Source organism: Lissotriton helveticus, chromosome 4_1 (genome assembly GCF_964261635.1).
Source record: "Lissotriton helveticus chromosome 4_1, aLisHel1.1, whole genome shotgun sequence".
Lineage (NCBI taxonomy): Eukaryota > Metazoa > Chordata > Amphibia > Caudata > Salamandridae > Lissotriton > Lissotriton helveticus.
In genome coordinates, this window is record NC_136063.1 from 1,633,203,664 (window position 1) to 1,633,227,043 (window position 23,380).

General features: G+C 46.0%; 1 protein-coding gene across 1 annotated transcript in view; it reads right to left on the reverse strand.

The window, feature by feature from the left end:
* The window catches only part of MLH1 (mutL homolog 1), a 440,315-nt gene that overhangs the window by 91,576 nt on the left and 325,359 nt on the right, over positions 1-23,380 (reverse strand). The window contains exon 16 of the mRNA XM_078685874.1: positions 4,237-4,401. Coding sequence (XP_078542000.1) covers positions 4,237-4,401 — 165 coding nt within the window. The remainder of the gene's footprint in view (positions 1-4,236; positions 4,402-23,380) is intronic.

Here is a 23,380-nt window from a genome sequence, read left to right on the forward strand (position 1 = left end):
TAAAGTAACCTGGGAGACATATGTAGGGAAATTAGAGGAGCACGAGTGGGAGAAGACACTCAGGGGTGCAAGAGACATTGTTATCAAGCCAGGATTTAGGCTTATACAACTCTGTATTGTCCACAGAGCTTATTACTCTAGAACGACCCTCTATAAAACGAGGAGGAGTCCCTCACAAATGTGCACCAGGAGCTGTGGTCGGATTTGTATGGGAAGGCATGAAACTGTAAGGCGACTGGGTAAAGTTGGCTGAATGTATTACAAATGTGATGGGCCTACCCATTGAAAAAACAGCAAAGAGATTGGTACAATAACAATACTCCCAAAATTGTTGATTACACTGGGGTCTCATAGTAGGGAAGCGAAACCTAGCCAGAGGATCGGGGGTCCGGGCAGTCCTGTTAGTGGCAGAATGGGAAGCGGATATGGCAGGGTGTATGCAAGCAGAGAAGATGGTCTATGAGGGAAGGTGCTGCGCCAAGAAGCATTGTGAAAACGTAATATTGCTGGGTCGGCGAGAAAGCTCAACTGTGTAACTGGTGACAGATTGTTATTGTTTTGTTTGCCAAACTCAATTAAAAGATTGGAAAAAAATGTAGCGAACAGACAGACATCGGAGACCAATGAACCTTGTAATTTACTCCGCAAAACAAATACTCTAAAACATATTAAAAATATCCCTTTCGCATTATATAGTGAAATTCAAACCTATGGAGGAGTTGACAGGGAACGCAACTCTTAAGAGAGACACTGTGCAGGAAAGTGCCCTTTATTGCATGGTCACCCCCCACTTGGTGCCTGACATCTGATGCATTTTGAATTGAGGTGCCCTGGATCCCTGCCAATCAGGTTCCCAGGGCATGTGCTCTTTCCCAAAGCTGTACCTTTGTACCCACAATTGGCCCCTCTCCGGCCACAGGTAAGCCCCTTGTAAAAGGTACAATGGGTACCAGAAACACTATGACCAGGGAAGGCCTCTAAGGCTGCATCACTTATTGTGCCACCCTTAGATGCCCTCTACCATAACACCCACACACTGCCATTGCAGACTGTATGTTTTGGTGCAGAGAAAAGTGAAGAGTCAACATGGCACTCATCCCTGTGTGCCATGCCTGCAACCCACTGCCAGTGGCCTAGGTAAGCCACCCATCCAGCCGAGTGCACTAGACCACACGTGAGGGTACCGTTGCATGAGCACTGTACCCCTACAGTGTCTAAGTCTATTTTTAGACATTGTAAGTACAGTAAAGCAATAAAGGGTAAAAGATCCGGGAGTTGGTCATTACGAACTCCACAGCTCCATAATGACTTTATTGAAAACTGGGACGTTTGGTAGCAAACCTCTCGGAACATTAAACGCACACAGATGCCAGTGTCGGATTTATTGTGAAATGCACACAGAGGACATGTTAGAGATGCCCCCTAAAACACAACCAATCCTGGTGTGGTTCCTGAATGGCTGCCCGCCATTTGCCAATACCAGACAGGTTTCTGGACCACTGGGTATAGAGCCTCTGCTCTCAGAGTCCAGAGGCAAAGCCTATCATGCGCAGAGGTGTCATGCCTTCCCCCAAGGATAGACTTGGTCCACAAAGGGGAAGCTTCAAAGGCCCATTGCTTTGAAAGCTTTTCCTGCCTTTTGATGCCCCCAGCAACTGGCTCCCACCAGGTCTGACTTTCTGTTCGGGCGAGAGAATCAGCGGGAAAACAGAGTTAGGAAGAGAGATGTGCCCACCTTTGCCAACCCCACCCCTCCAGTGGGGGAGGCGAGGTGAAGCACACAGCTCAGTCCCCCACATCTTGGAGATGAGGGCACCCAGTCAATTAGGGAGAGGCTCTTGTCCTCCTTCCACTGGAGGGTGGCATAATACGGGTGTTCTCACCCCAAGGAAGGGACCCATTGGTCCCAACCTTAACATCCATGTACCCCCTTAAATTTTGTTTTTAGGGGCGACCCTGAACCTTGCCTCCTTAGATTCTATGGAGAGAGAAGATGGACTGAAGAGCCATGCTGACCCAGGAAGAAGAGGACACCAACTGCTTTGGCCACAGCCCTAACGGCTTGGTCAGACTCAGAGATGACTACAGCAGAAACCTGGGCGCATCCAGCAGCCCCCCAGAGCCCGGAGGTCCTGCCCTGCAACCATCTTAAAGACTCTGTCTCCCGTGAGCACCGGACTTACTCAAGCAAAGACTTCTAATACAGAACCCGCATCCAGGCGGCTGTACTGTTATGCACCAGACGCCCACTGCCAGAGTTAGAGTGGCCCAACACCACGAGGAGGTCTCCCTAGCGATCCTGACCTAGACCTACCTTAACCTGAAGTGTTCCCCGACCGTGACCAAAGGTGGTAAGAAGACCTGATGCCAAGACACCCCTGCACCTAATGCCCCACAGCATTGGGTGGCCCAACCAACAGTGTCCAGGCATCCCCCAAGAACCCAACGTACGTCTCCAGCGGGTGGTTGCCTTCAGGAAGCCTCCCTGGCCGACCCTGCAGCATCTTCTCCAAACCGGAGATCTTCATTTAAATCCACAGGGTCCCCGACGCCTCCTTGGCACTCTGCACTTGGCTGCCCCTGTGCCGTTGGTGGTGCATCTCCTGTGCTGGCTGTTGCCCTGGCAGTGCTGATTCTAAACCCATGAACTTTGCTCCCAAATCCAAGTGGCCTGCTCACCAGTAGTCCCTGATCGAAGACCCTCTTAGCCCCATTGGCAAACATTGGGCCCCTGCACTCCGCCCCCAGCCACCCCAGTGCCGCTGGTGGTGCAATTTGAGTGCCTAACTGGACCTTGGGGAACCCTGGTCCTAACCCCCAAAAGTCATAACCAAAGGTCGTTTACTTACTTGCGAACCGCTAACCTTCTTTTCCCAATAGCAATCAATGTGACGAGTACTAAAATGTTTTTTGTTGAACTGCTTTTGTATGAAGAGAAAAGTAACTGAGTGTTAAATCCCCAAAAAATCGTACTTACCTGTGTATTGTAGGATTCACAGTGTGATATCTAGGCTTATCACCCCGAGTAGACAGTGTAATCTAAAAGTAACTCAAAAGTAATTTCTATGTAATGTAAACTGTTTTCAAAGCATGTACAAACCTGTAACGTCTGCAAATCCATTCCCAATTACATTTCTGTGTAATGTTTTACAATTGAAAGTACATTTTACTTACCTGTGCCAAGTCCTGCTTGGTTCTACAAAATAAACTGTAGGTATACCTTTTTATTCCTACCCAATTGGTCTGGGTTCAGTCTCTGAGTGTGTGCCATCAGTTCTTGATTGAGTGGATACAATAAATGCTTAACACACCCTCCCAATAAACCTAACTGCTCGACCACACTAGCTCAAATAGAGCGGTTAGTGATTATCTAATTTAGCCTCTGCTATATCTCTGGGGATCCACTGGACTCTGTACACACTATACATTACTTTGGAATAGTATATACGCCAGCTTCCTACACACTGCAGTCTTTGTAACAGTAGAATTAATTTAATACTGCTGTGCTGTAAGGAATTTAGAACATAAGCAGCTGAACCAATACATTTTCAGTTTTGCACATATTATGATGAGCCCCAAAATATTTAAGCCCTTGTGTATATGTCTGCGTGTAAGAGATTCACAAAGAATGCACCTCCCTGCAAGCAACAGAAACATTTACAAAAGAGGGAGTCTCCAAACAAGAGGATGCAATGCAAGAAAGTTGTGGTTTAGAAGGAATAGCGGAGGGACGGCAAGGTTTGGTGGAGGTTGCACTGAGATTTAAATGGGATGGAGAAAGGTGAGGTTGACAGTAAGGGATTAACAAATACAAAGTATACCAGCAAACGGGGATTGTTAAAATCTAAACATAATTTTCAAAAGTTACTGATTCTTTCAAACATTTCTTTACACATAGCTGCAGTATTCGAGAACACCACACAGCCAGGACTGTAGTAAAAGAACAAAGTTATCTCAGCGCGGAGCAAGAGAACAAAGAAATGGCCGGTAAAGGGAGTTCAAACACCTAAACAGCAACTTGGAACCTGAACCTTAAGACACGTTCTTGAATTCTAAAAAACCTAAAGCCAGTCAGCTCAGTACGTTGAAATTAAAGACATGCTAGAATTTGCTGCTCCTACCCCAAGTTTGCAAAATCTGAATTCTTCTTTAATTTGATTGAGCCATATATTTAACTCTGTAAGGTACACCAAAGTCAGTCAAAGCATCAAGGAGTCGAGCACTGGTAGAAATTACCTCATCAATTTCGAGAGAGAAATAATCTTTCATCAGCTCTGCTTTCTTTTTTAGAAATTGGACAATGTATTCTGCGAGGCCTTCCTTAGGACCATCTTCTTCTGTCCATCCGCTTTCGGGACTCTCCAAGGCTAGCATAGCTAGATCATAGAGAGGCGCTGGCTCCTATCAAAGAACAGGATCAAGGGTTTTATTATCTTCTTCCCACAAGAAAGTATCCCAACTAGTGAAGTTTGCATATACATTACTAATGTATAAGTTTACATATACATCTCAGTATTGCAATATTTACTACACTGCGCAACAAAATTACAACCCAGTCTTAAAACAAACTATTACATTTCTCAAACAAAAACAGTGTGTAAATCTTTGCACCTCACAGGCGTACCAGCATAATTATATATTTTTTTTAAATAGGCGGTATAGCTTTTTAGGTCTCGCCTTTTCCATTCCGAAGGAATGGGAAATGGAGAGAATTCAAGTGCTCAAAATACTCGTGAAACCAAGGGCTTTTTGGTGCGGTTTTCTTTGAGTTCACGTGAATCACGTGACCAAACAAGCACGCGCATCAGCCTCCCTCCCTCCCTCCTAATTGCATTTTGTTCACGGCCGCCACCACATCAAAGGGCTTCTCCCAGTGTGTGCTGTGCGGCTTCTCCTCCCCTAATTATTCATGGCTGGCCGGTGGCCGGCCGTACTTTCAGTTTCCCGGCCGCTCTTGTTCCTAATGTCTCCCCTTCATCGACTTCAGTCTAATTGGAAACATATGTGTCTTCATCCTCTTGGCATTCCACGTTTTCCCTTCTTCATTCCACGGCTCCCACTTTGTCCCTCCTTTTCCCCCTTCCTGCCTTCGTTCTGTACTTGTGCATCATTGTTTTCCTCATCATTCATCTTCCACTTTCTCCATTGCCTTTCATTAATTTCCTCGTCATGTCTCCATATATTCTCACCTCGTTACCTATCTGGCATCGCATTTTTCCGAAGTCGCCACACACCTTCCATTTCCTTCCTCCTTTCTTTCCCTTGTTCCTGGCACACTTCTCTAATTTTTCACTTCTTTCCTTTCTCACGTCTTTCCAACTTCCTTCGTCCACCCCTCCACTTCTGCCTGCACGTCCTTCTTTCTTCTGCCAAATGATATGTAATGCCCCAGCGTCTGCAGTTTCCTCCGGGTGCCTAACTATCATACAGGACTGATTTTCATCCGTGCATTAATAGAACACCTTTGTAGAAAGTAAATTCCTACTTAGATCGATGGGACAATTGTGCATGCATTAGATGTGCATACAGCGCTAGGAGACACGGAAAGGGCCGCGCCGCCGCTAGTTTGCGAGTAAAATAGCGCGGAAATAACAAAGCTGTGTTTTATTGCTGTGGAGTCGAAGTAACAATGCTTGAGTGGCACTCAGCCCTCACACTTTGCTCTCATATTTTTCTTCTTTTCATGTGCTTGTTGTAGCTTTGGCGGCCCCCTCCCACAGCCTCACAAGCCGAGCAGCACTCCTCAAGCACAGCGGGCAGACGCCGCCACTGGGCACGAGTTTGCACAAGAAACACACATGTAGCATGCTTCTAAGTGACAACGGCATGTGCTCACTGGACCACAATGCCATGCTGCCAGTGTTTTGATACCGCCTTGATCTCCGCCGTTCACAGTGATGTTTTAACTTGATTTACCCCGGTCTGCGCGCGTTAAACTAAGGAAGTGCACAAAGCACGTGCACGACGCACTTCCAAAGATCACCGGTTAAACAAGTCATATTCTGCGTCCCGCTCCAAATGCTGTGTAATGCCCCAGCGTCTGCAGTCTCCCCCGGGTGCCTAACTATCATACAGGACTGATTTTCATCCGTGCATTAATAGAACACCTTTGTAGAAAGTAAATTCCTACTTAGATCGACGGGACAATTGTGCATGCATTAGATGTGCATACAGCGCTAGGAGACACGGAAAGGGCCGCGCTGCCGCTAGTTTGAGAGTAAAACAGCGCGGAAATAACAAAGCTGTGTTTTATTGCTGTGGAGTCGAAGTAACAAGGCTTGAGTGGCACTCAGCCAGGAGAGAAAGCTCTGGACACATTTGGTCACCATATTTAATCTTTACACGGCATTCGTCACGTGTGTCGGTGTAATATATAAACCAGTATAACATGGACCCTTTCTTTTCACTTTACTCATGCGCATTTTATCGGACTGTTGATGGCGTATCGACCCTGAGAGCAATACGGGCCTAATGCGAACTCTGACTGCCTGGATGAATCTAACCAGGCCCGCACCACCGCCGTGACACATAGAGGAGTTGCTGCCCTAGCAGAGAAACGATGTCTGGAGAGCCTCCCTGGAGCCCCAGGAAACAGTGGACTCTTTGGCGTCCTGGTCTGTTCCCAGGGATCGGCTGCTGCCACTTCCATGTTGCCCGCCCTCCCCCCGCTTCTCGGCTACCTCCCCAGGGTGGAATGCGTGGTGCGATGCAGGCATTTTCCCTCTATCGGCTGGCCTCCTCGAGCAGATTATCTGCTTGCTTGCCCAAATACCGCCGCTTCGGGGTGTCTCTGCGCGCTGTGCTTAGTGCTATAGCCCGTCTCTGCTCGCTACGCTCCCGGTGGAGAGTGCGGTGTGAGCTTGCCTCTGTCTAACACTTGGGACGGCTCTACCCCCGGCAGGAGTGCAGAAGCACCAAGTCTAGGAGTGACGTCTCGCTCTACTCCCCACCTCCTGGCGGCGGTGCCAGCTCCCTGCAGCTCCAGCTGATAAGATCAGAGCTGAGTAGAGCTCCTGCGGAGAGCTTAGCAGTAAGGCAGGGCGCAGAACAAGGCACCTGGGACACCTCGCCACACCACCCCGGCGCGGAGGGGTTAGTCTGCCGCTGCCACCCTCACTCTTCTCCTGCACCGCTTCCTTCACTTTACCACTACCTTTACTTTAGCTTGATCTGGTCACTCCTCCACCTGTGTCTGCTCCATATCCGCCCTTCACCTATGTGCCTACGTCCTTACCCTGTACCCTCACTACTCCATGCGCACCCCCGCTCCACTTGAGTCCCCTCACCAGCACATTTGTCTACTACACCCGTATTCCTGCTCCACCCACACAACCCCTTCCACCCGTACCTTCCTGCTTCTCAACGTCTGCCCTAGCCTCCACTCCGCCTCTCCCCCTAATTGACCTGTTCCCGCGCACCGGCACTCTCCCCTACTCCTGCACACTCTACCTCTCTATCCCTCCACTTGCACACTCCACCCTTCCATCCCTCCACCCCTCCACCTGCACACTGCACCCCTCCATCTCTCCACATGCTTCCTTCTGCCTCCCAACAAGTGAATCCCCTCTACTCCACCTGTAACCCTGCTCCGTCTGAAGCCCCTCTTCTCCTCCACCTGCACACTCCACCCCTCCACCGGTTCCCTTCTGCTCACACAGTACATAGGCTGCGCTGTTGTGGGAATGGATAAGAATGGCAGTGTGGTGACCACTTCCAAAGTTTCCTTTTTAGGGGTGGCTAATGATTGTTTTTAACCGTCACACCCTCACCCACCCTCACCCACCCTCACACCCCCTCACCCTCACACCCTCACTCACCCCCTCATCCTCACCCCCCTCACAACCCTCTCACCCTCACCCTCACACACTCTCACCCTCACACCCCCTCACTCACCCACACACCCACTCAACCTCACACCCCCTCACCCTCACACCCTCACACCACTCCGCGCTACAACACATATGTGTGTGTAGGTGCAAATGCAATGTTCTTGGATTTTCGTCACAATAAAATACACTGAACATAATCTTCACAAAATTTATTTACAAACGTTTAAGCTATTGCCATTATAAATTACAATAACTTTTATTTAAGTATTAATTATTTACAAAATTAAAAGCCATTGTTATTTGTAATATCAATACATCCAAGTCACGTAAATACAACACACATTGCATTACAAATGCTATAGGTGTCACATTTGCGAAAGTTAAAACTATTGACATTGTAACTGACAAAGCTATTAATTTTGCTATTTTCAAAACCAACACATAAATTAAAAAAGTGTCATTTACAATACCAATCGCTCAAACTTTCCTAATGCGAAAAGTTAAAAGTATGGGCATTGTAAATCACAAAACAAAAAAATAAAATGTCATTTAGAAAACCAATAGCTCAAACTTTCCTACTGCGAGACCTATTGGCAACGCCAGTGCTTGTTGTTTAAAGACACTACAGAGATTGTTAACAATTTCCTTACAGGGTGATGCAGCTAAAGAAAGGATTTTATTTTATTTCGCAAATCGGATACTGTTATGGTACTAAGATATCAGCAGTCACTTCAAAGAATGTGTTGCAAAACCGATTTTGGATGTTTGTGGGGCCCCTCAACTCTGGGGGCTCCTCAAATTGTAGATGGGTGCTTCTCAGGGACATCATTAGTCTGATCTTAGCATGGAGAGAACTTCTTTTGGTTCAGAATGTGTAGTGTAAAGTAGGTAACCTTTGAACGGCTCTGAACTTGCCTTGGTTTGAGGCAGCAGATTGTTTTGGGGGATATAGGTACATTCAGGGCCGTTGACTACTGACCTTGCCGTGTTAACTTTAAGTCAGGAGACCTAAGTGTTACAGTGACTACTTCTGTGCTTATTTTGTTAGACATAATTAATATTTTTGGACAAATATACACACATGAAATAGTAGAGACCTGGATCATTGACATGAACTTTGTCAGCCTGAAACTCCAGCTGAATGCCAAGCCAATTGGATTCACCCTGGACACCAACCTTCCCCTCAAGGAACACACTTCTAAAAATCAAAGACGGCCTGGTAGCAGCTCTCTCCTCTAAAGAACAACACATCAATATCCGAGCTGTAATAATAATAATAATAATAATAATAAAAAAATCTTTATTTAGATATAAACATATATCTTTAAAAGAAGTTACATAGTTCACAATGTACAGTGACTGTTAAAAACAAGAAGAAAGCATGTAGCAGTTAATATACGACAGTATAAAAGAAGAGGTAATCCAATCTTGGGCCTCCCTAATTCAGGAATGTTTAAAAGAAATATAAATACACAAGGCGAAAATGCTTTTCCTGTCAACCCTTTTATAAAATACCCGTTGCCCATGATGCCATACATGCAGAACCGCCATGAGTCCTATTTCAATGATAGGATTACATTTTATCCCCCCTCAAGGTTAAAAGCTATTGTTAAGAATATCAGGATTAAAAAATAGGGGGGGGGGGGGGGGGGGGGAGCGTTAGCTGGACCCGATTTGGTTAAGGTTGCGGTAGGCCAGCTGAATGAATTTTGTGAGTTTTATGTTTAAAGAGGTATTTTCGGGGTTCAAGGCCACTATGATCGCTTGCCTGCAGGATCGGACGACCAGGTTGTTCCAATCGGCTTTAAGTTTGGACCTGCGTTCGGAGTTAAAGGCTGGGCAGAGGCAGACCACGTGCGTCAGAGTTTCAGCTACTTTGCCACATCCTCTGCAAGTTACGACCTCTGACGTGCGTCGCCATGCAGGTAAATCTTGCAGGAATCGCCAATTACCCATTCTAATAGCGGTAAAACTGCGTTTAAGATATAACGAGTATGTGCAGGCCAAGTAAGAGGCAGGGACTAACCGGCTGTATGAGTTTAACAGGGCCCAAGCGTGGCTACGTTTTGAAAAAAGTGCTTTATCCATACTAAGAGATTTCGTTTTCACACATTTTTTAATACCCGTTTTAAAAGCTGTCTGACCGGGGTTAAGCGCCCATAGTTCACTCGCTGAAAATTGCTCAATAGCATCCTATTGAGCAATTTTCAGCGAGTAATTCCTGGCGTGGACTGATTCTACTTTTTATGGTTGTTGTTCCTAATGAAGAAGATTGATGAAGGTAGCCATTGAGCTGATCCTTTATGTTAAATACATTAGGATTTGGCCCTGAGGAAGTCCTAGGTTAATCCTGGATGAAACATGTGTTGGCATGATCTGGACATATTCTGTGGCTATCTGCTTTGTTGTTGAAGATTTGAAGATATCTTGTGTACTAAACAACGAATAAAGAAAGCAAGAAGAAAAATTATTGAAAAGACACCCGCATGGATTAAATGACTGTACTGAAATATTAATTGACTACAGATCGGAAATTGATGTGTTATTCTAATTAAGTGGATCTTTTCTACGTTGTTGACAGTGAATTGTAGTTGCTGTCCAATTTCCTTAGAGCTCGGTCATTCCTTATATTGTTACATCACTTGTGTTCACTTACGTTGCGCAGTCTATACCCCACCACCTTCTTGTGTGTTTGCTCTCTTTTAAAGATTGTGAAATCAATCCTTCCAGAAAGTGACTTTATACTCTTGCTTCTCAATTGTGGTAGCACTTTAATCCATGGCCTCCCAGGCTCCACCTTGGACCCCCTACATGCAGCAGCACATCTAATCCAGGGTCTGAAGAAATATGACCGCATTGCCCCCCTTATGATGGAAGTCATTTGGTTCCACTTGCCAGTCAATACCTTCTTTAAAACGAGCTGTTTTATTTATAATAAATAAACTGTTGGATTGGGATGCAGCTGAAGCGACTGCCAGTGGCTAAGATTAATTCAAGCATTCCATCTGTCACCTTGTTTTTGCATTACTTACCAAGCCATCACAACTAGCATCTCCGTTTACCTTCCATACAAGCACACCATCACTGCACAACCAGAGCCAGAACACGATCACACTGGATACTAATAAGTGCACAAAAGACAAAGCAAGGCGTCAGCCTTTTTTCACCCAGTTTCTGGAATAACATATCTTTATCCATCAGGACCACTCCAACACTGCTCCAATTTAAGAAAGAGTTGAAGACGCACCTCTATAAAGAACACTACATCACAATGCAGTAAGAGTAGGCTTCTGCTCCCACAATCAAGCTATCTCTCCTACCACTATTTGACTGCATGATTGACTTTCATCCTGAACAACGCTTCACTGCACTGTGGCTGGGTGTGAGCTATACAAATACTACATACATACAGCAATTACTGATGGGACCTTACAAAAACAGTGTACAGAAGAACAGTACAGCTTTTAATGTGTGCAAACATTTTCTTTCCTGTAAGAATGGCTTTATTTAAGATAGAAGGGAGGCGATCCACAGAGGGCAACCACTCCCTCACCCTGCCCTTCTCTTCTCTTCCTGTCTTTCAGCTAGCCTGGAGAGAACAGCTTTAAACCACAAAAGATCCTGGATGGTTTACTTGAGGCCTGCGTTTTGGAGAAGTACTCTGAAATGGAGGGTAAACCTGATCCAAAGCCTGATTTGCTGAACCTTTGAAATTGTTAAATACACAGAACACTGACTGACAGTATGACTTCAGCCAACTGCCTAATTTTGTGTAGAAAAAACAGGAGCCGTCCAGCAACACACTTATTTTTGTACTTTGACTCTTACTGCTAGAGAGCATCCAAAGTGTGCTGCATGTATATTGCTTACTGCCTCCTAGATAGGACGAACCCTGTGTCCCTGATGAAGCTCTGCTTGCCAGCCCTCTGCTGACCCTGCCCTGCATTGAACCCCCCCAAGCCAGCACAAAAACTATTGAGAGCTTTTTTGTTCTCTTCATACCTTCCTTTTCATGTGTCTTGTTTGGTGATCCAGCACCCAGTTGGTTAGCTGGAACCAGGGAAATGGTGTGGTCCGATTTGAGCCATGCATGCTCCTATACGCTTGCTTGTTTACCAACCAAGCATACCGCCAAGCTCTGGGGTGAATGGAACGTGAAAGACAGGAACACTGATTCCAAGTAGGTAGGCTGATGCAGCACAATTTGGTAGGCAAGGTTCACACTGCAATCTGAGTTTTCTAATTGCAGTATATATAGCATACATAATGCCAAAACAATCCTTAAGCACTGTTTAACCTGTTCGGTGCTCATGACAAGGTCAGCTCGTCATGCAGTACACTGGAGCTGTGCTTATGACGAGTTGACCTTGTCATTAACCATAAGCTTTTAGGATTTTCAGCGTAGGAGGGGAAAACCTCTAGCAGCCAAGGTGTTAATTACAGACCCACTACTAATATACCAGTCCTGGCAAAGAAGATCATGACTGCAACAGGAATATATCGATAAATAATTTCCTTTGACACATGTAATAAGGCTTCCGACCCTGTGAGGGAACAGAAATTGCATTCTGACTTCAGAGACGATGCCTCGTGCTTTATCACAGGTGTGGGTTTACCTTATGGGGATGCTTCACCTCTCTGCAGCCTTCAACAAGATTAATTTCCCAATGTTCTCGGAGAGTATCATTTAAACTCTGTGTTTCCCGAGAGGTATCTCCACCCTGTTGTGTTCCACAAGGCTCCAATTTATCATCTGGTCTCTTTAACGTATATTTGCAGCAACATTATTTAACACTGCAAAAAACACCAGTGCAGGTGTACAGTCCTGCATTGATGGCATGCTGTTCAGTCAAAACCTACCAGTTTCTACAACGGTAAACAAATATTCTGCTTTTATTCAATGCATGACAGTTGATGCTCTGAATGGAACAGTGGTGGCAGGCGTTACCTGCAGACAGTCAAGCGAATGCCTCTCATGCCTTTTCTTTCAGCTACGCATAAGGCCTTAGTGGTGGAAGCCACAGTGAATTCCAGGCATAGATGATTTCAACAGCCTCTATTATGGCCTCCCTTTCTTCCAAACACAACATTTAAAAAGAGTGCAGAATGCTGTGGGAAGGATCATTTGAGATTTGCAGAGTAGAGATCATATACCTCTCTCTTGCCAGGACATCCACTGGCTTCCAGTGGATACAAGCGTTGACACCCAGCCATCATATGAGGTGCCAGGACAATGTACCGCTCTCCATCCAAGATAGTAGCTGCATTACAGAGATGGGAGACCTTTTTCTATTGGCAGGTTTCCGCTTTTGGAATTCCTGCCTTGTTCAGCTGCATATATTATAAGCAGTATCGTTATGATTTTCACCGGTTTCTGGGTTTCAGCGCAGGTATTATCTTGAGGGTTTTCACTGTTTCTGCAGATAGGATGTCTCCAATGAATCATTCTTCCTACATAGAGGAATTTTCCAAAGGTAAGTCTCTTAAATTGTCATTATGCCCGGACTAGCTTGGTTACGACACCCTTCTCCTGATTATGGTTACTCTGCTAAGCGATTCTTACTGGATCAGTATTCATATTTTTAATAAGAACTCAGATGTCTAGAGACAAGAGCTGGTTATTATTGGCTATTTATTTTTCTATGCAAGCTGGGTACATGCAGTAACAGCTAGGCATGAAGCTCCCACACTCTAGGTTGAAGAAGAGTCAGTAATATTCATTTCTGGTATGCTCTACCACAGGGTGTCATCTCAGGTGAGGTGATGTGCAAGCCGAGATACGCAGGTTAAGTCTACGTGGGTTCTGGGTTTGGGCGTAAGTAGAAGTTCTGACTGACCAGCAAGGCAACGAGGGAAGCTGAAGAGATATATATATATATATATATATTTATATATATACACACACACACACAACAAAGCTCAAGGAGGTTACTGAGATGGGCAAGTCTAGCACGATCTCCGACCTTGTTCGCATGAATCTTCAGTTCATGAGAGACTTATTCCAGCAGCCGGCATGTGCACCTCACTGCTGCTGCCTAAGGCCTCTGGTTGCCACAAGCCCTTGGAGCGGGAGAGCTCTGATCACAAAGGATGCCCCTTAGCTGCGTTACCATAACACAGAGGTCTGTGAATCACCAGAGATTGTTAGATCTCTGCTAACACTGTATTTAAACATGGGCCCTGATTTTATGACTGAACAGTGTTTAACACCTATTGTGTTAAATCCTGTGTATATTAGAGTACCATTCTCAATGTGGGATTACCAGCTCATTGTATCATGCTGTGTAGTATTGGTGAATTTTTTGTGGTATTGTGTGCGATACACTTTCCACTGAATAAGTTCTGGTTATGCTGAACATACATGCTTGTGACACCATTAATGTAGAGGGACATACAATCCTTAGCTGGACATTTATGCTTCATCGTGGTTGTTGCAACTTTTCCATGCATCTCTCTTCAAACTCTGCTGCCTCCCTCTAGAAGGGCTTTGCCTAGCGACAAAGAGGTGGTACTTACAGTGCTCTTGCAGAGGAGAGAAAATGCCCTCTGAATTATCAACACTGCTGAAGGAACAGATTTGGGGTGAGGCCAGTTCCAAAGTCATACTGGTGTTCTGCTTACAACATATAAGTACATTTGGAGGCTTTCACACCAAATAATGTCTTGTTATGTTGTGTGTAGTTGCAAAGGACACTATCACCCGCAAGGGTATCCTGCCGCTGAGCAGGAGTGTGTGCGCCTAGCCGTGCCTATGGTAGGTTGGTTAATATAAAAGCCATGCCTTCAGCTTCTTGCGGAACTCAAGAAGAGAGGAGGCTCTGATGTGGAGGGGGAGGCCATTCCACACCTTAGGAGTGATGCATGAGAACGTTTGTTCTCCTGATCAACTTATGTGTATGCATGGGATGTAGGCGAGTAGGAGTCCTGCTGAGCGGAGGTGTCTGGATGGTTGGTGGAAGGAGATGAGACTGTTCAGGTAGGTGGGACATGATTTGTGGAATGCCTGGAATGTGTGCGTCAGAAGTTTGAATTGAGAGCATTTGTTAATTGGAAGCCGGTATACTTCCCCGAAGTATGGTGTTGTTAGAAATGGGGCTCTCTGGTTGGCTAAGGCTTGCCCCAAAGTCAGGCAGAGACCACCACTCTAGTCAGGGAAAGGGAGTTACACGCCAAAGATAACCCCTGCTCACCCCCTTGATAGCTTAGCACGAGCAGTTAGGCTCATCTCGGTGGCGTTGTGTACAGCATTTGCACAACACACACAGTAACCACACACTAGGCACACCACAAAAGGAACTCCACACAAGGTTATAAATAAAAATAGCCTTTGTATTATAATAAAACATGTCAGATAGTAATCACACAATATACATTGTGCCAACTGGCACGGGCAATATTTACAGGGGATTATTTACACATGCCAGGGCCACGTGGGCCACTGTCAGAATTAGCACTTGGTAAAGAATAGTAAAAGTAAGAATATATATGAACTAAGAACACAGCCAGTAATCACTGGCAGACACTATACTCAGCGTCAACCTGAAATATAAATCATAACAGGCACAGTATCACATAAGGCGAGAACTCTATTCTGCGCCAATCTCATAAGTCTAAATCTAGTAGACCACAACTCCTAAACATAACTTGCATCAGGAAATAAACGTAGTAACACAACCTGCAGTAGGGAATAAATCAAACCTAGACCACAGTAGAGAAATAAAACAGTAGGTAAAACCTAGTAACCATAAAAGCACATCTATGAGCATAAAGCAAGGTGCATAAATCATACTACAAACAGTACATTTCCTAGCACCTATAAAACGTACACTAGGGCCTTGCGCCCTACAAACCTAAAAGTACCCTGGGCCAACTGGCCATCTATAAGGTGCACAAATGCCCTCTGTCCAAAGTCAGGGCACGCTGCCAATGCAGCGACAGTCACTGGGGCGCACTTGGCGCCAACCTAAACGGTGCAGCTGCCCACTACTTGCTGGGCAGCTGTGAAGTAACAAAAGTGGCATGGGCTCTCACTGGCCCTTAGGACGAATGGCGCCAAACGTTGGAGCCATCTGGCTCTAAAAATAAACATGTGTCCCCTAATGAGCTGCGGGGAAAGGACACGGGCCTTTAAAATAAATTTAACCCACGTTGGAGCCATCTCTTTTCTAAAAACAACTTAGGCAAATGCTGGAGCCACACGGGGCTTCTGTAGATAAATACTGCACAAGTGGGAGCCATCTGGCTCTAGAAAAAACTGGGACCTCGATGGAGCCACGGAGGCTCTGAAATAATGAGGCCGGACGTGGAAACCTCATAGGCCCTTAAAGTATCAAATAATGCCCCATGTTAGAGCGGTAAACACATGGTGCCCCCAAGCGAAGTTGCAGCGGTCCGCAACTGCGGCACCGCTGGGAATGTCAGCCTCACACTGGGACACTGGAAAAAGGTCCGGGTCCCTCTGGACCCCTTTTGTACACCTTGCTAACATGGTGGAGCGGCCCGCTCTCTGGTGGGACCGCTCAGGATCTGTGCCTTGACTGGCACCACCCGGCCACGCGACTCGAGATATACTGCCGGGTGAGTTTCAGACTGGTGGGAGTATTATGTCAGTTGGAATTGATAGATAGATTTATGACTGTATGGCTTTATTTTCAGATACGTACCCGTATTGAAAATACTTTTGGAGATGGAGAATTAGGAATACTGAGATATTCTAAAGACTATACTACGTACGATTGGTGAGATTATTATTTTACGGGATATAAGGTGCCATATACCAAATTATTCTTGAAAGCGGTTCTTTCGGATTCCGTTATGTGACTTATTTATATAATTAACCTTTGTAGATACGCTTCTCCCTCACAACCGATTGAGGAGAATATTGACATTTTGAACCTGGATTGTGAACTTTGGATATTGCGAATTAGGAATATAGAGATATTCACAAGGCTTCATAACGCTTAATAGGTGAGATTTTGACTCAAATAAGGGATATAAGGTGCCATGTACCAACAAAACTAATAAAGTTGGTTTTTTCGATTTTTGTATGTGACTTATATATTTTATTAACCCTTGTAGATACGCTTTCACTTTACATCGTCTGAGGAGAATATTATTATTATTATTTTTGAGCCTGGACCAAATGGAATAAATATGATCCAGAAGTTAGTTGGACTTGACAGATAACACCAATACTTATTTGGTGAGTCCTTATTGATTATCAGTGACTTTTGTTTGAGGTACTGTAGAGTACTTCTTGAAGTTGAACAGTTATTTTACTTTCATGGAACCTCTTTTTGTAGGGTTAGATATGTATATACCTGCATTTGGAAATTAATGTTAAATGCAGACGAGACATTGGATAGATGCTACAGTTATAAACAGACTACTTGACCTCATAGAGTTACGGGTGAGTGAATTATCTGATATTATAGATAACATGCAATGCCTGATCTAGCTAACCATGCGTCATTTGGAGATCACAAACTATTTATTTGATTCAAGTAATATAAATAGTCAATGTATACTTTTTCATGAATACAGAATCACGAATTTGGCGATTGTTTCTTCTTTCACACTCACACTGATATAGTTGTGAATTAGATTTTGGTTTGAGGGTGTTTCCTCTTTACTTATTTGGATTGCTTCTATCACAGACGCATGTAGAAGCGAATGTTGATAACTTATATGTTACTGTACTTAGAATTGATTGTAACTGTTTTGGGTTGCAGCCCTGAAGAAGTCATTGTCTTACAGACAGACGAAACACGTGTTGGCTGCGCAATTGAATAAATTGGAATTTTTCAAGATACTTTATCTGTTTGGATTGAAGATTTGATGATATTGATGACTGATGATCACTACTGATAGAGACATTATTTGCTGAGTGCTCGGAGGAATATCTGAACATAAATCATAACAGGCACAGTATCACATAAGGTGAGAACTCTATTCTGCGCCAATCTCATAAGTCTAAATCTAGTAGACCACAACTCCTAAACATAACTTGCATCAGGAAATAAACGTAGTAACACAACCTGCAGTAGGGAATAAATCAAACCTAGACCACAGTAGAGAAATAAAACAGTAGGTAAAACCTAGTAACCATAAAAGCACATCTATGAGCATAAAGCAAGGTGCATAAATCATACTACAAACAGTACATTTCCTAGCACCTATAAAACGTACACTAGGGCCTTGCGCCCTACAAACCTAAAAGTACCCTGGGCCAACTGGCCATCTATAAGGTGCACAAATGCCCTCTGTCCAAAGTCAGGGCACGCTGCCATTGCAGCGACAGTCACTGGGGCGCACTTGGCGCCAACCTAAACGGTGCAGCTGCCCACTACTTGCTGGGCAGCTGTGAAGTAACAAAAGTGGCATGGGCTCTCACTGGCCCTTAGGACAAATGGCGCCGAACGTTGGAGCCATCTGGCTCTAAAAATAAACATGTGTCCCCTAATGAGCTGCGGGGAAAGGACACGGGCCTTTAAAATAAATTTAACCCACGTTGGAGCCATCTCTTTTCTAAAAACAACTTAGGCAAATGCTGGAGCCACACGGGGCTTCTGTAGATAAATACTGCACAAGTGGGAGCCATCTGGCTCTAGAAAAAACTGGGACCTCGATGGAGCCACGGAGGCTCTGAAATAATGAGGCCGGACGTGGAAACCTCATAGGCCCTTAAAGTATCAAATAATGCCCCATGTTAGAGCGGTAAACACATGGTGCCCCCAAGCGAAGTTGCAGCGGTCCGCAACTGCGGCACCGCTGGGAATGTCAGCCTCACACTGGGACACTGGAAAAAGGTCCGGGTCCCTCTGGACCCCTTTTGTACACCTTGCTAACATGGTGGAGCGGCCCGCTCTCTGGTGGGACCGCTCAGGATCTGTGCCTTGACTGGCACCACCCGGCCCCCCTCGAGCCCTCACTCACCGGCTCTGGGGGCAGGACTCGGGTCTCCTCTCGGCGCGGGCTCCACTCAGCATGACGGGGAGCATCTCCGGTCTCCCTCTCCACACGGGAGACCAGCAATGCACGGCACGGCTTCCCCCGAGCCGGGGGAAGCGGAAAGGGAATCCGCCAGGCTCCGCCCCCGTCCCAGGGACGGCGCCTGTCTTCCGGCTCGCGCTGGAGCGGCCCGGAGGAAAAGTCAATAAACGCGGGGTGGACTCCCGCTACGGCCAGCAAACTACCCGCAGCTAATGAGGGGTAGGCTCCCTCTGATTAAACATATAAAAGCGGGGTGGGCACCCGCTAGGGCTCCAATGAGGGGGGTGGGCACCCGCACGAAATGCATAAACTAACGAAGATGCAGGGTGGGCACCTGCGCACTAGAAGTAATTAAACCAGAGGGCATAATGCAGGGTTGGCACCTGCAAGTAAATATTAAAATAAGCGGACAAAATGCAGGGTGGGCACCTGCAATATTACACATTAAAATAAGCGGGGCAAATGGAGATAAAAGCACCCCAGGCGCTAAAGGTACAGGCACCCAGCCCCAAAGGGAAAAATAGCGCAAAAAGGGTCCTAGGGCACAGCTGGGCCAGGAAGAAGGATCCTAAGGAGTCCTGGAGGCATCCAGGGGCAGGGCAGAGGCCAGGGAGGCAAGCCTTCCCCTGAGCCCCAGCAGCAGCACGCCCCTGGTAGTTTCAAGTCCGCAAACAAGAACATTTACTTGGAGTCACAGCCCCTATATTTATACTACTAAATCCTTTGTCTCAAAGGTGTAGGGCAAGGGGAAAACCAGATGCAACTGGTTCTGGAGCACTTTGTATTGCTCAGCCCCTCTCCCTATTCACAGGACAGGCCAGGGACATCAGAAGCACCACAGGAGGTGGAGCCAGCATTGTGGAGGGAAGGCACAGCCCTATTCAGGTCCCAGGTGCAACTCCTCCCTCCCATCTACATGCAGATCTCCCTATTCACCACCGGGCAGACTCACCCTGGCTCCTGGAGCCAAGCACACCAGCCAGCCCCTGTCACTCACAAGCCAGACAGGCAATTCACATCTCACAGCACACAGAAATGCCAAATTCTAAAAGTGGCACTTCTCCACTAGACACAATAAATCTGCGCACACCATCACGCAGCATTTATTCTCACGAGTTCGCACATACCAAACTCGCCCCACCACTCCCCACATATCAGGAATTACCACGGGCACACATATCTCCCATGCATTCCTATGGGAGGGCAGGCCACTCTCAGCACACACACTCAGAGTGCGCACGCACTTTACACTGGGCCACAGTGCCAACGTGCGCAGAGGCCTAAAATCACTACCACCATGCCAGAGGCTAAAGGCAAAAAGTTTAAGGGGGAACCTGCTGAAAAGGCCCAAGTCCAACAGGTGTAATGCGAGGTCTGTTTGGGAGGTTAAGGACGAGTCTGCATGGTTTTGTTGTTAAAAGGCACAGCCATCTAGCATGCTTGTCCATTCAATGGAAAGCCAGACCACATCTTCATAGGTGTGCACATGCGATCTTTGAACATCTAGACAAAAGATCCTTAATCAGGGGGTCTCCCAGAGCTGTATAAAGCTCGTAAATGCTGGCAACTTGAAGCAAAACTTTCCTGCCCATGTTTAATTTTTTTCCAAGGTTCCTTCATTTGGGAGTTGAATGTGCAACAGAAGGAAATGTGTTCTCAAGGGCAGAGTGAGGGCTGAGGAATTTGTTTTTTAACATGCTGGCACGTGCTACATCATAGCATGTATCCGCAATGTAGGACCTAAATGGAGGCAACACACAAGGGATTTGTTGCTAGTTGACAACAAGCTAATATCTTAGCAAGGAAATTTGATTTGTTTTTCCATGGTCAGAAACTACATGTTCATGATCTCATCAACAATGCATATCACTTGTTCAGCTGCAAGTAAATATACTTCTGGACATCTCTCTTTTGGCAAAGTGCCTGCTCCATTCATTTCATGAAGGATGCCCACCTCAGAGTTGACATAAAGATGTAAGGTTCCTACATGCAGGCCGGTCCGAGACAGGGGTCTTCTACAGCTCTCTCAGGCCTTGAACCCCCAGGGAACTTGGATGGGACCTACTAATCTTTAATAAAAGATTGGGAAAACTGTCAATTTTGGAGAAAAATCACAGCGCAAAAATGCTCTGGAGTGTTCTGGCTCAAAGTGCCTGTGGTGCCTGGAAAAATAAACTGATGTCAACCACAGCTGCTGGTAACTTTAACCAATGATGTCCCTTCCAGTTGGTGATTCAAAGGTCAAAACTACTTGGTCACACCTAGGGGTGTTCTGTGGCATAAAATTCAGATTGAGTGAGATGCCGGAGGATACTTCAAAAATTCAGAATCTATGGTAAGATACAGCTATTAGAGGACTATAATCATGTAACAGGAATATTTCTGTGTATGATGTTTATTATTCACTTAATTAATTATTTATTTATACGTTTTGTCTCACACTACATAATCTTGACCACTGAAAAGTGTAAGAAAAAAAACAGAATTAACAGAGGAACACTGAAGGGAATGTTAGATTCCCACTAGATCAGAGAATTGATCGAGATCAGAAACATGAATCAAAGGCATGTTAATCTGTTCTTGCCTTTCTAGAGGGGGCATAGGGGAAATCAGCTTAGCACCACTTTTATTGACTTACCGTGCTTGTTTCTTCACGCATATCTATTCTCCCAACTTTTGCAAAGGAGCATTGTGTGATGGTGCTAATCACCTGCATTGAAAGCCTGTTTCTCTCTTCTTCGGAAAAGGGGCCTATTGGTGTGCAGGACAGTCTGGGGGAGCAGAACCACTGGTAAGCAGCAGTTTTAAATTGCTGATGTGATTTTCATTGGGTACGAGAGAGGGAATGTGTCTAGTGCTGGCTAGGCATGTGGTAATTTACCGCGGTTTAGCTGAATCTACTTGAGCCCTTAGTCATTCCAGATCCTAATAGAGCTTGACAGAGTTGTAGGCGTATTTATAGAGCGCACTGATACTCAGGAGTGTCCTGGCGCTGTACTCATACCGCTAGGGAACCCATCCTGGCTTTTCCCCGTGAAATGTCCACTCCTGGGCATCCCCGGGGTGCAACCAGGCATCCCCAGCGCTGTAGGGGGCCGTTGTGGAGACTAAGCAAGCTATTGCCCAGAGTTGCAGCGTGGGACTCGTGCTCAGAGTAGGCACCGAGGCGAGAAATCAGGTCCGAGGAATTATGAGCCCAAGAACCGCCGAGATCACCGAGATCAGCCGAGGCGGGATTTGAACCCTGGTCCCGGGCCAGGCCTCTACACCTGGGACTGCCGCTCTAAGCAGTGAGCCACACTTCTCCACTTTCCACCTTTAAACGGTCTGGTCCTTGCGGGGACTGGTAGGCTGTAGTTTCTGCATAATAGATTGCCAGAATAACCTGAGACAGTGATTCTAAAGCATAAACCTGGATAACTCATCCCCTAACCACCCCAAGATACAAAGCAGGAAACAAAACTGCTAGCTTTTACACAGAAATGTATCATTTACTTGTGAAGATGCTGGATGAATTTTAAGCCCAGAAAAAGCCCCTCAAAAATGTAAATAAAAGCACAGACCCATTTTGGACCGGAAGTCTCTCACACCCTTATCTCATAGAAAAAGTGCGCAAAACAAAACTTATCTGGGTCTAGCGGAGAGACAATGCGTCAGTCCCCTACAGCTACTGCTTTCTGGAAGTGTAATTCAGGCTTTGAGTCATCCTGCAGAGAAGCAATTTGGTGTTGGAAGCATGGGCGAGCTGGGCCCAGGGGCGAACAGAGGTTATTAAGGTTAAGCCAACAGCAGAGCCCTTCTCCTCTTGCTGTAGCCTTGTCCCTGCCTGTTTGTTTCTTTCTGGGTTTCCAATGGTTTTAGTCCTTCATTATCATGTGGCGGTCGATAGTTTTAACACCCTGTTAACCCCTTTCCTTGTCCTGCCTTCACTCTCTCACATGTCTCACCCCTGCTGGCACACATCAACAAAACCATCCTCTGTGAGGCAGCTAAGCTATGGGTGCCTTAGGTGAGCTGGGGGGCGGGGGTCCGGGCATGTTTCAGGTCGGGGGCCAGCATCTGTTTATCCAGATACTGACCTGAGAACACAAAAGCACCCCAAAGCTGCCTCGTTTAATACACCACCATCAGCACGGGCGCCATATTTCTCTCCGCCCACGGCCAGGCGCTATCTTAGCAAAGACGGCTCTGGTTGGAAGCATTAGTTCTAATGATTTATGACATTTTCCTTTTATAACGAGCACAGACATTAAAATACATAAAGCTCAGTACTGACTGAAGCCACGGAAGACTCTGGGCAACAGGTCAACGTCACACCTGACCCTACCTCTCTCATGCACAACAGGGCCACTCCACGCGGATGGGAAAGCTCTATTTTGCCGACTGTGGCAACGCACCCTCAGCTGCAGATAAGGGCCTAGAGACTGGAGTTACCTGCTGTCCACTGTGAGCACCTCAGCAAGTTCCTAATTAATGGCGCACGCACAGCCAAGCACTTAACTCCCGTGTTATACACCCACATGCAATAATGCTTGTACTAACCCACTCATCCATCCACA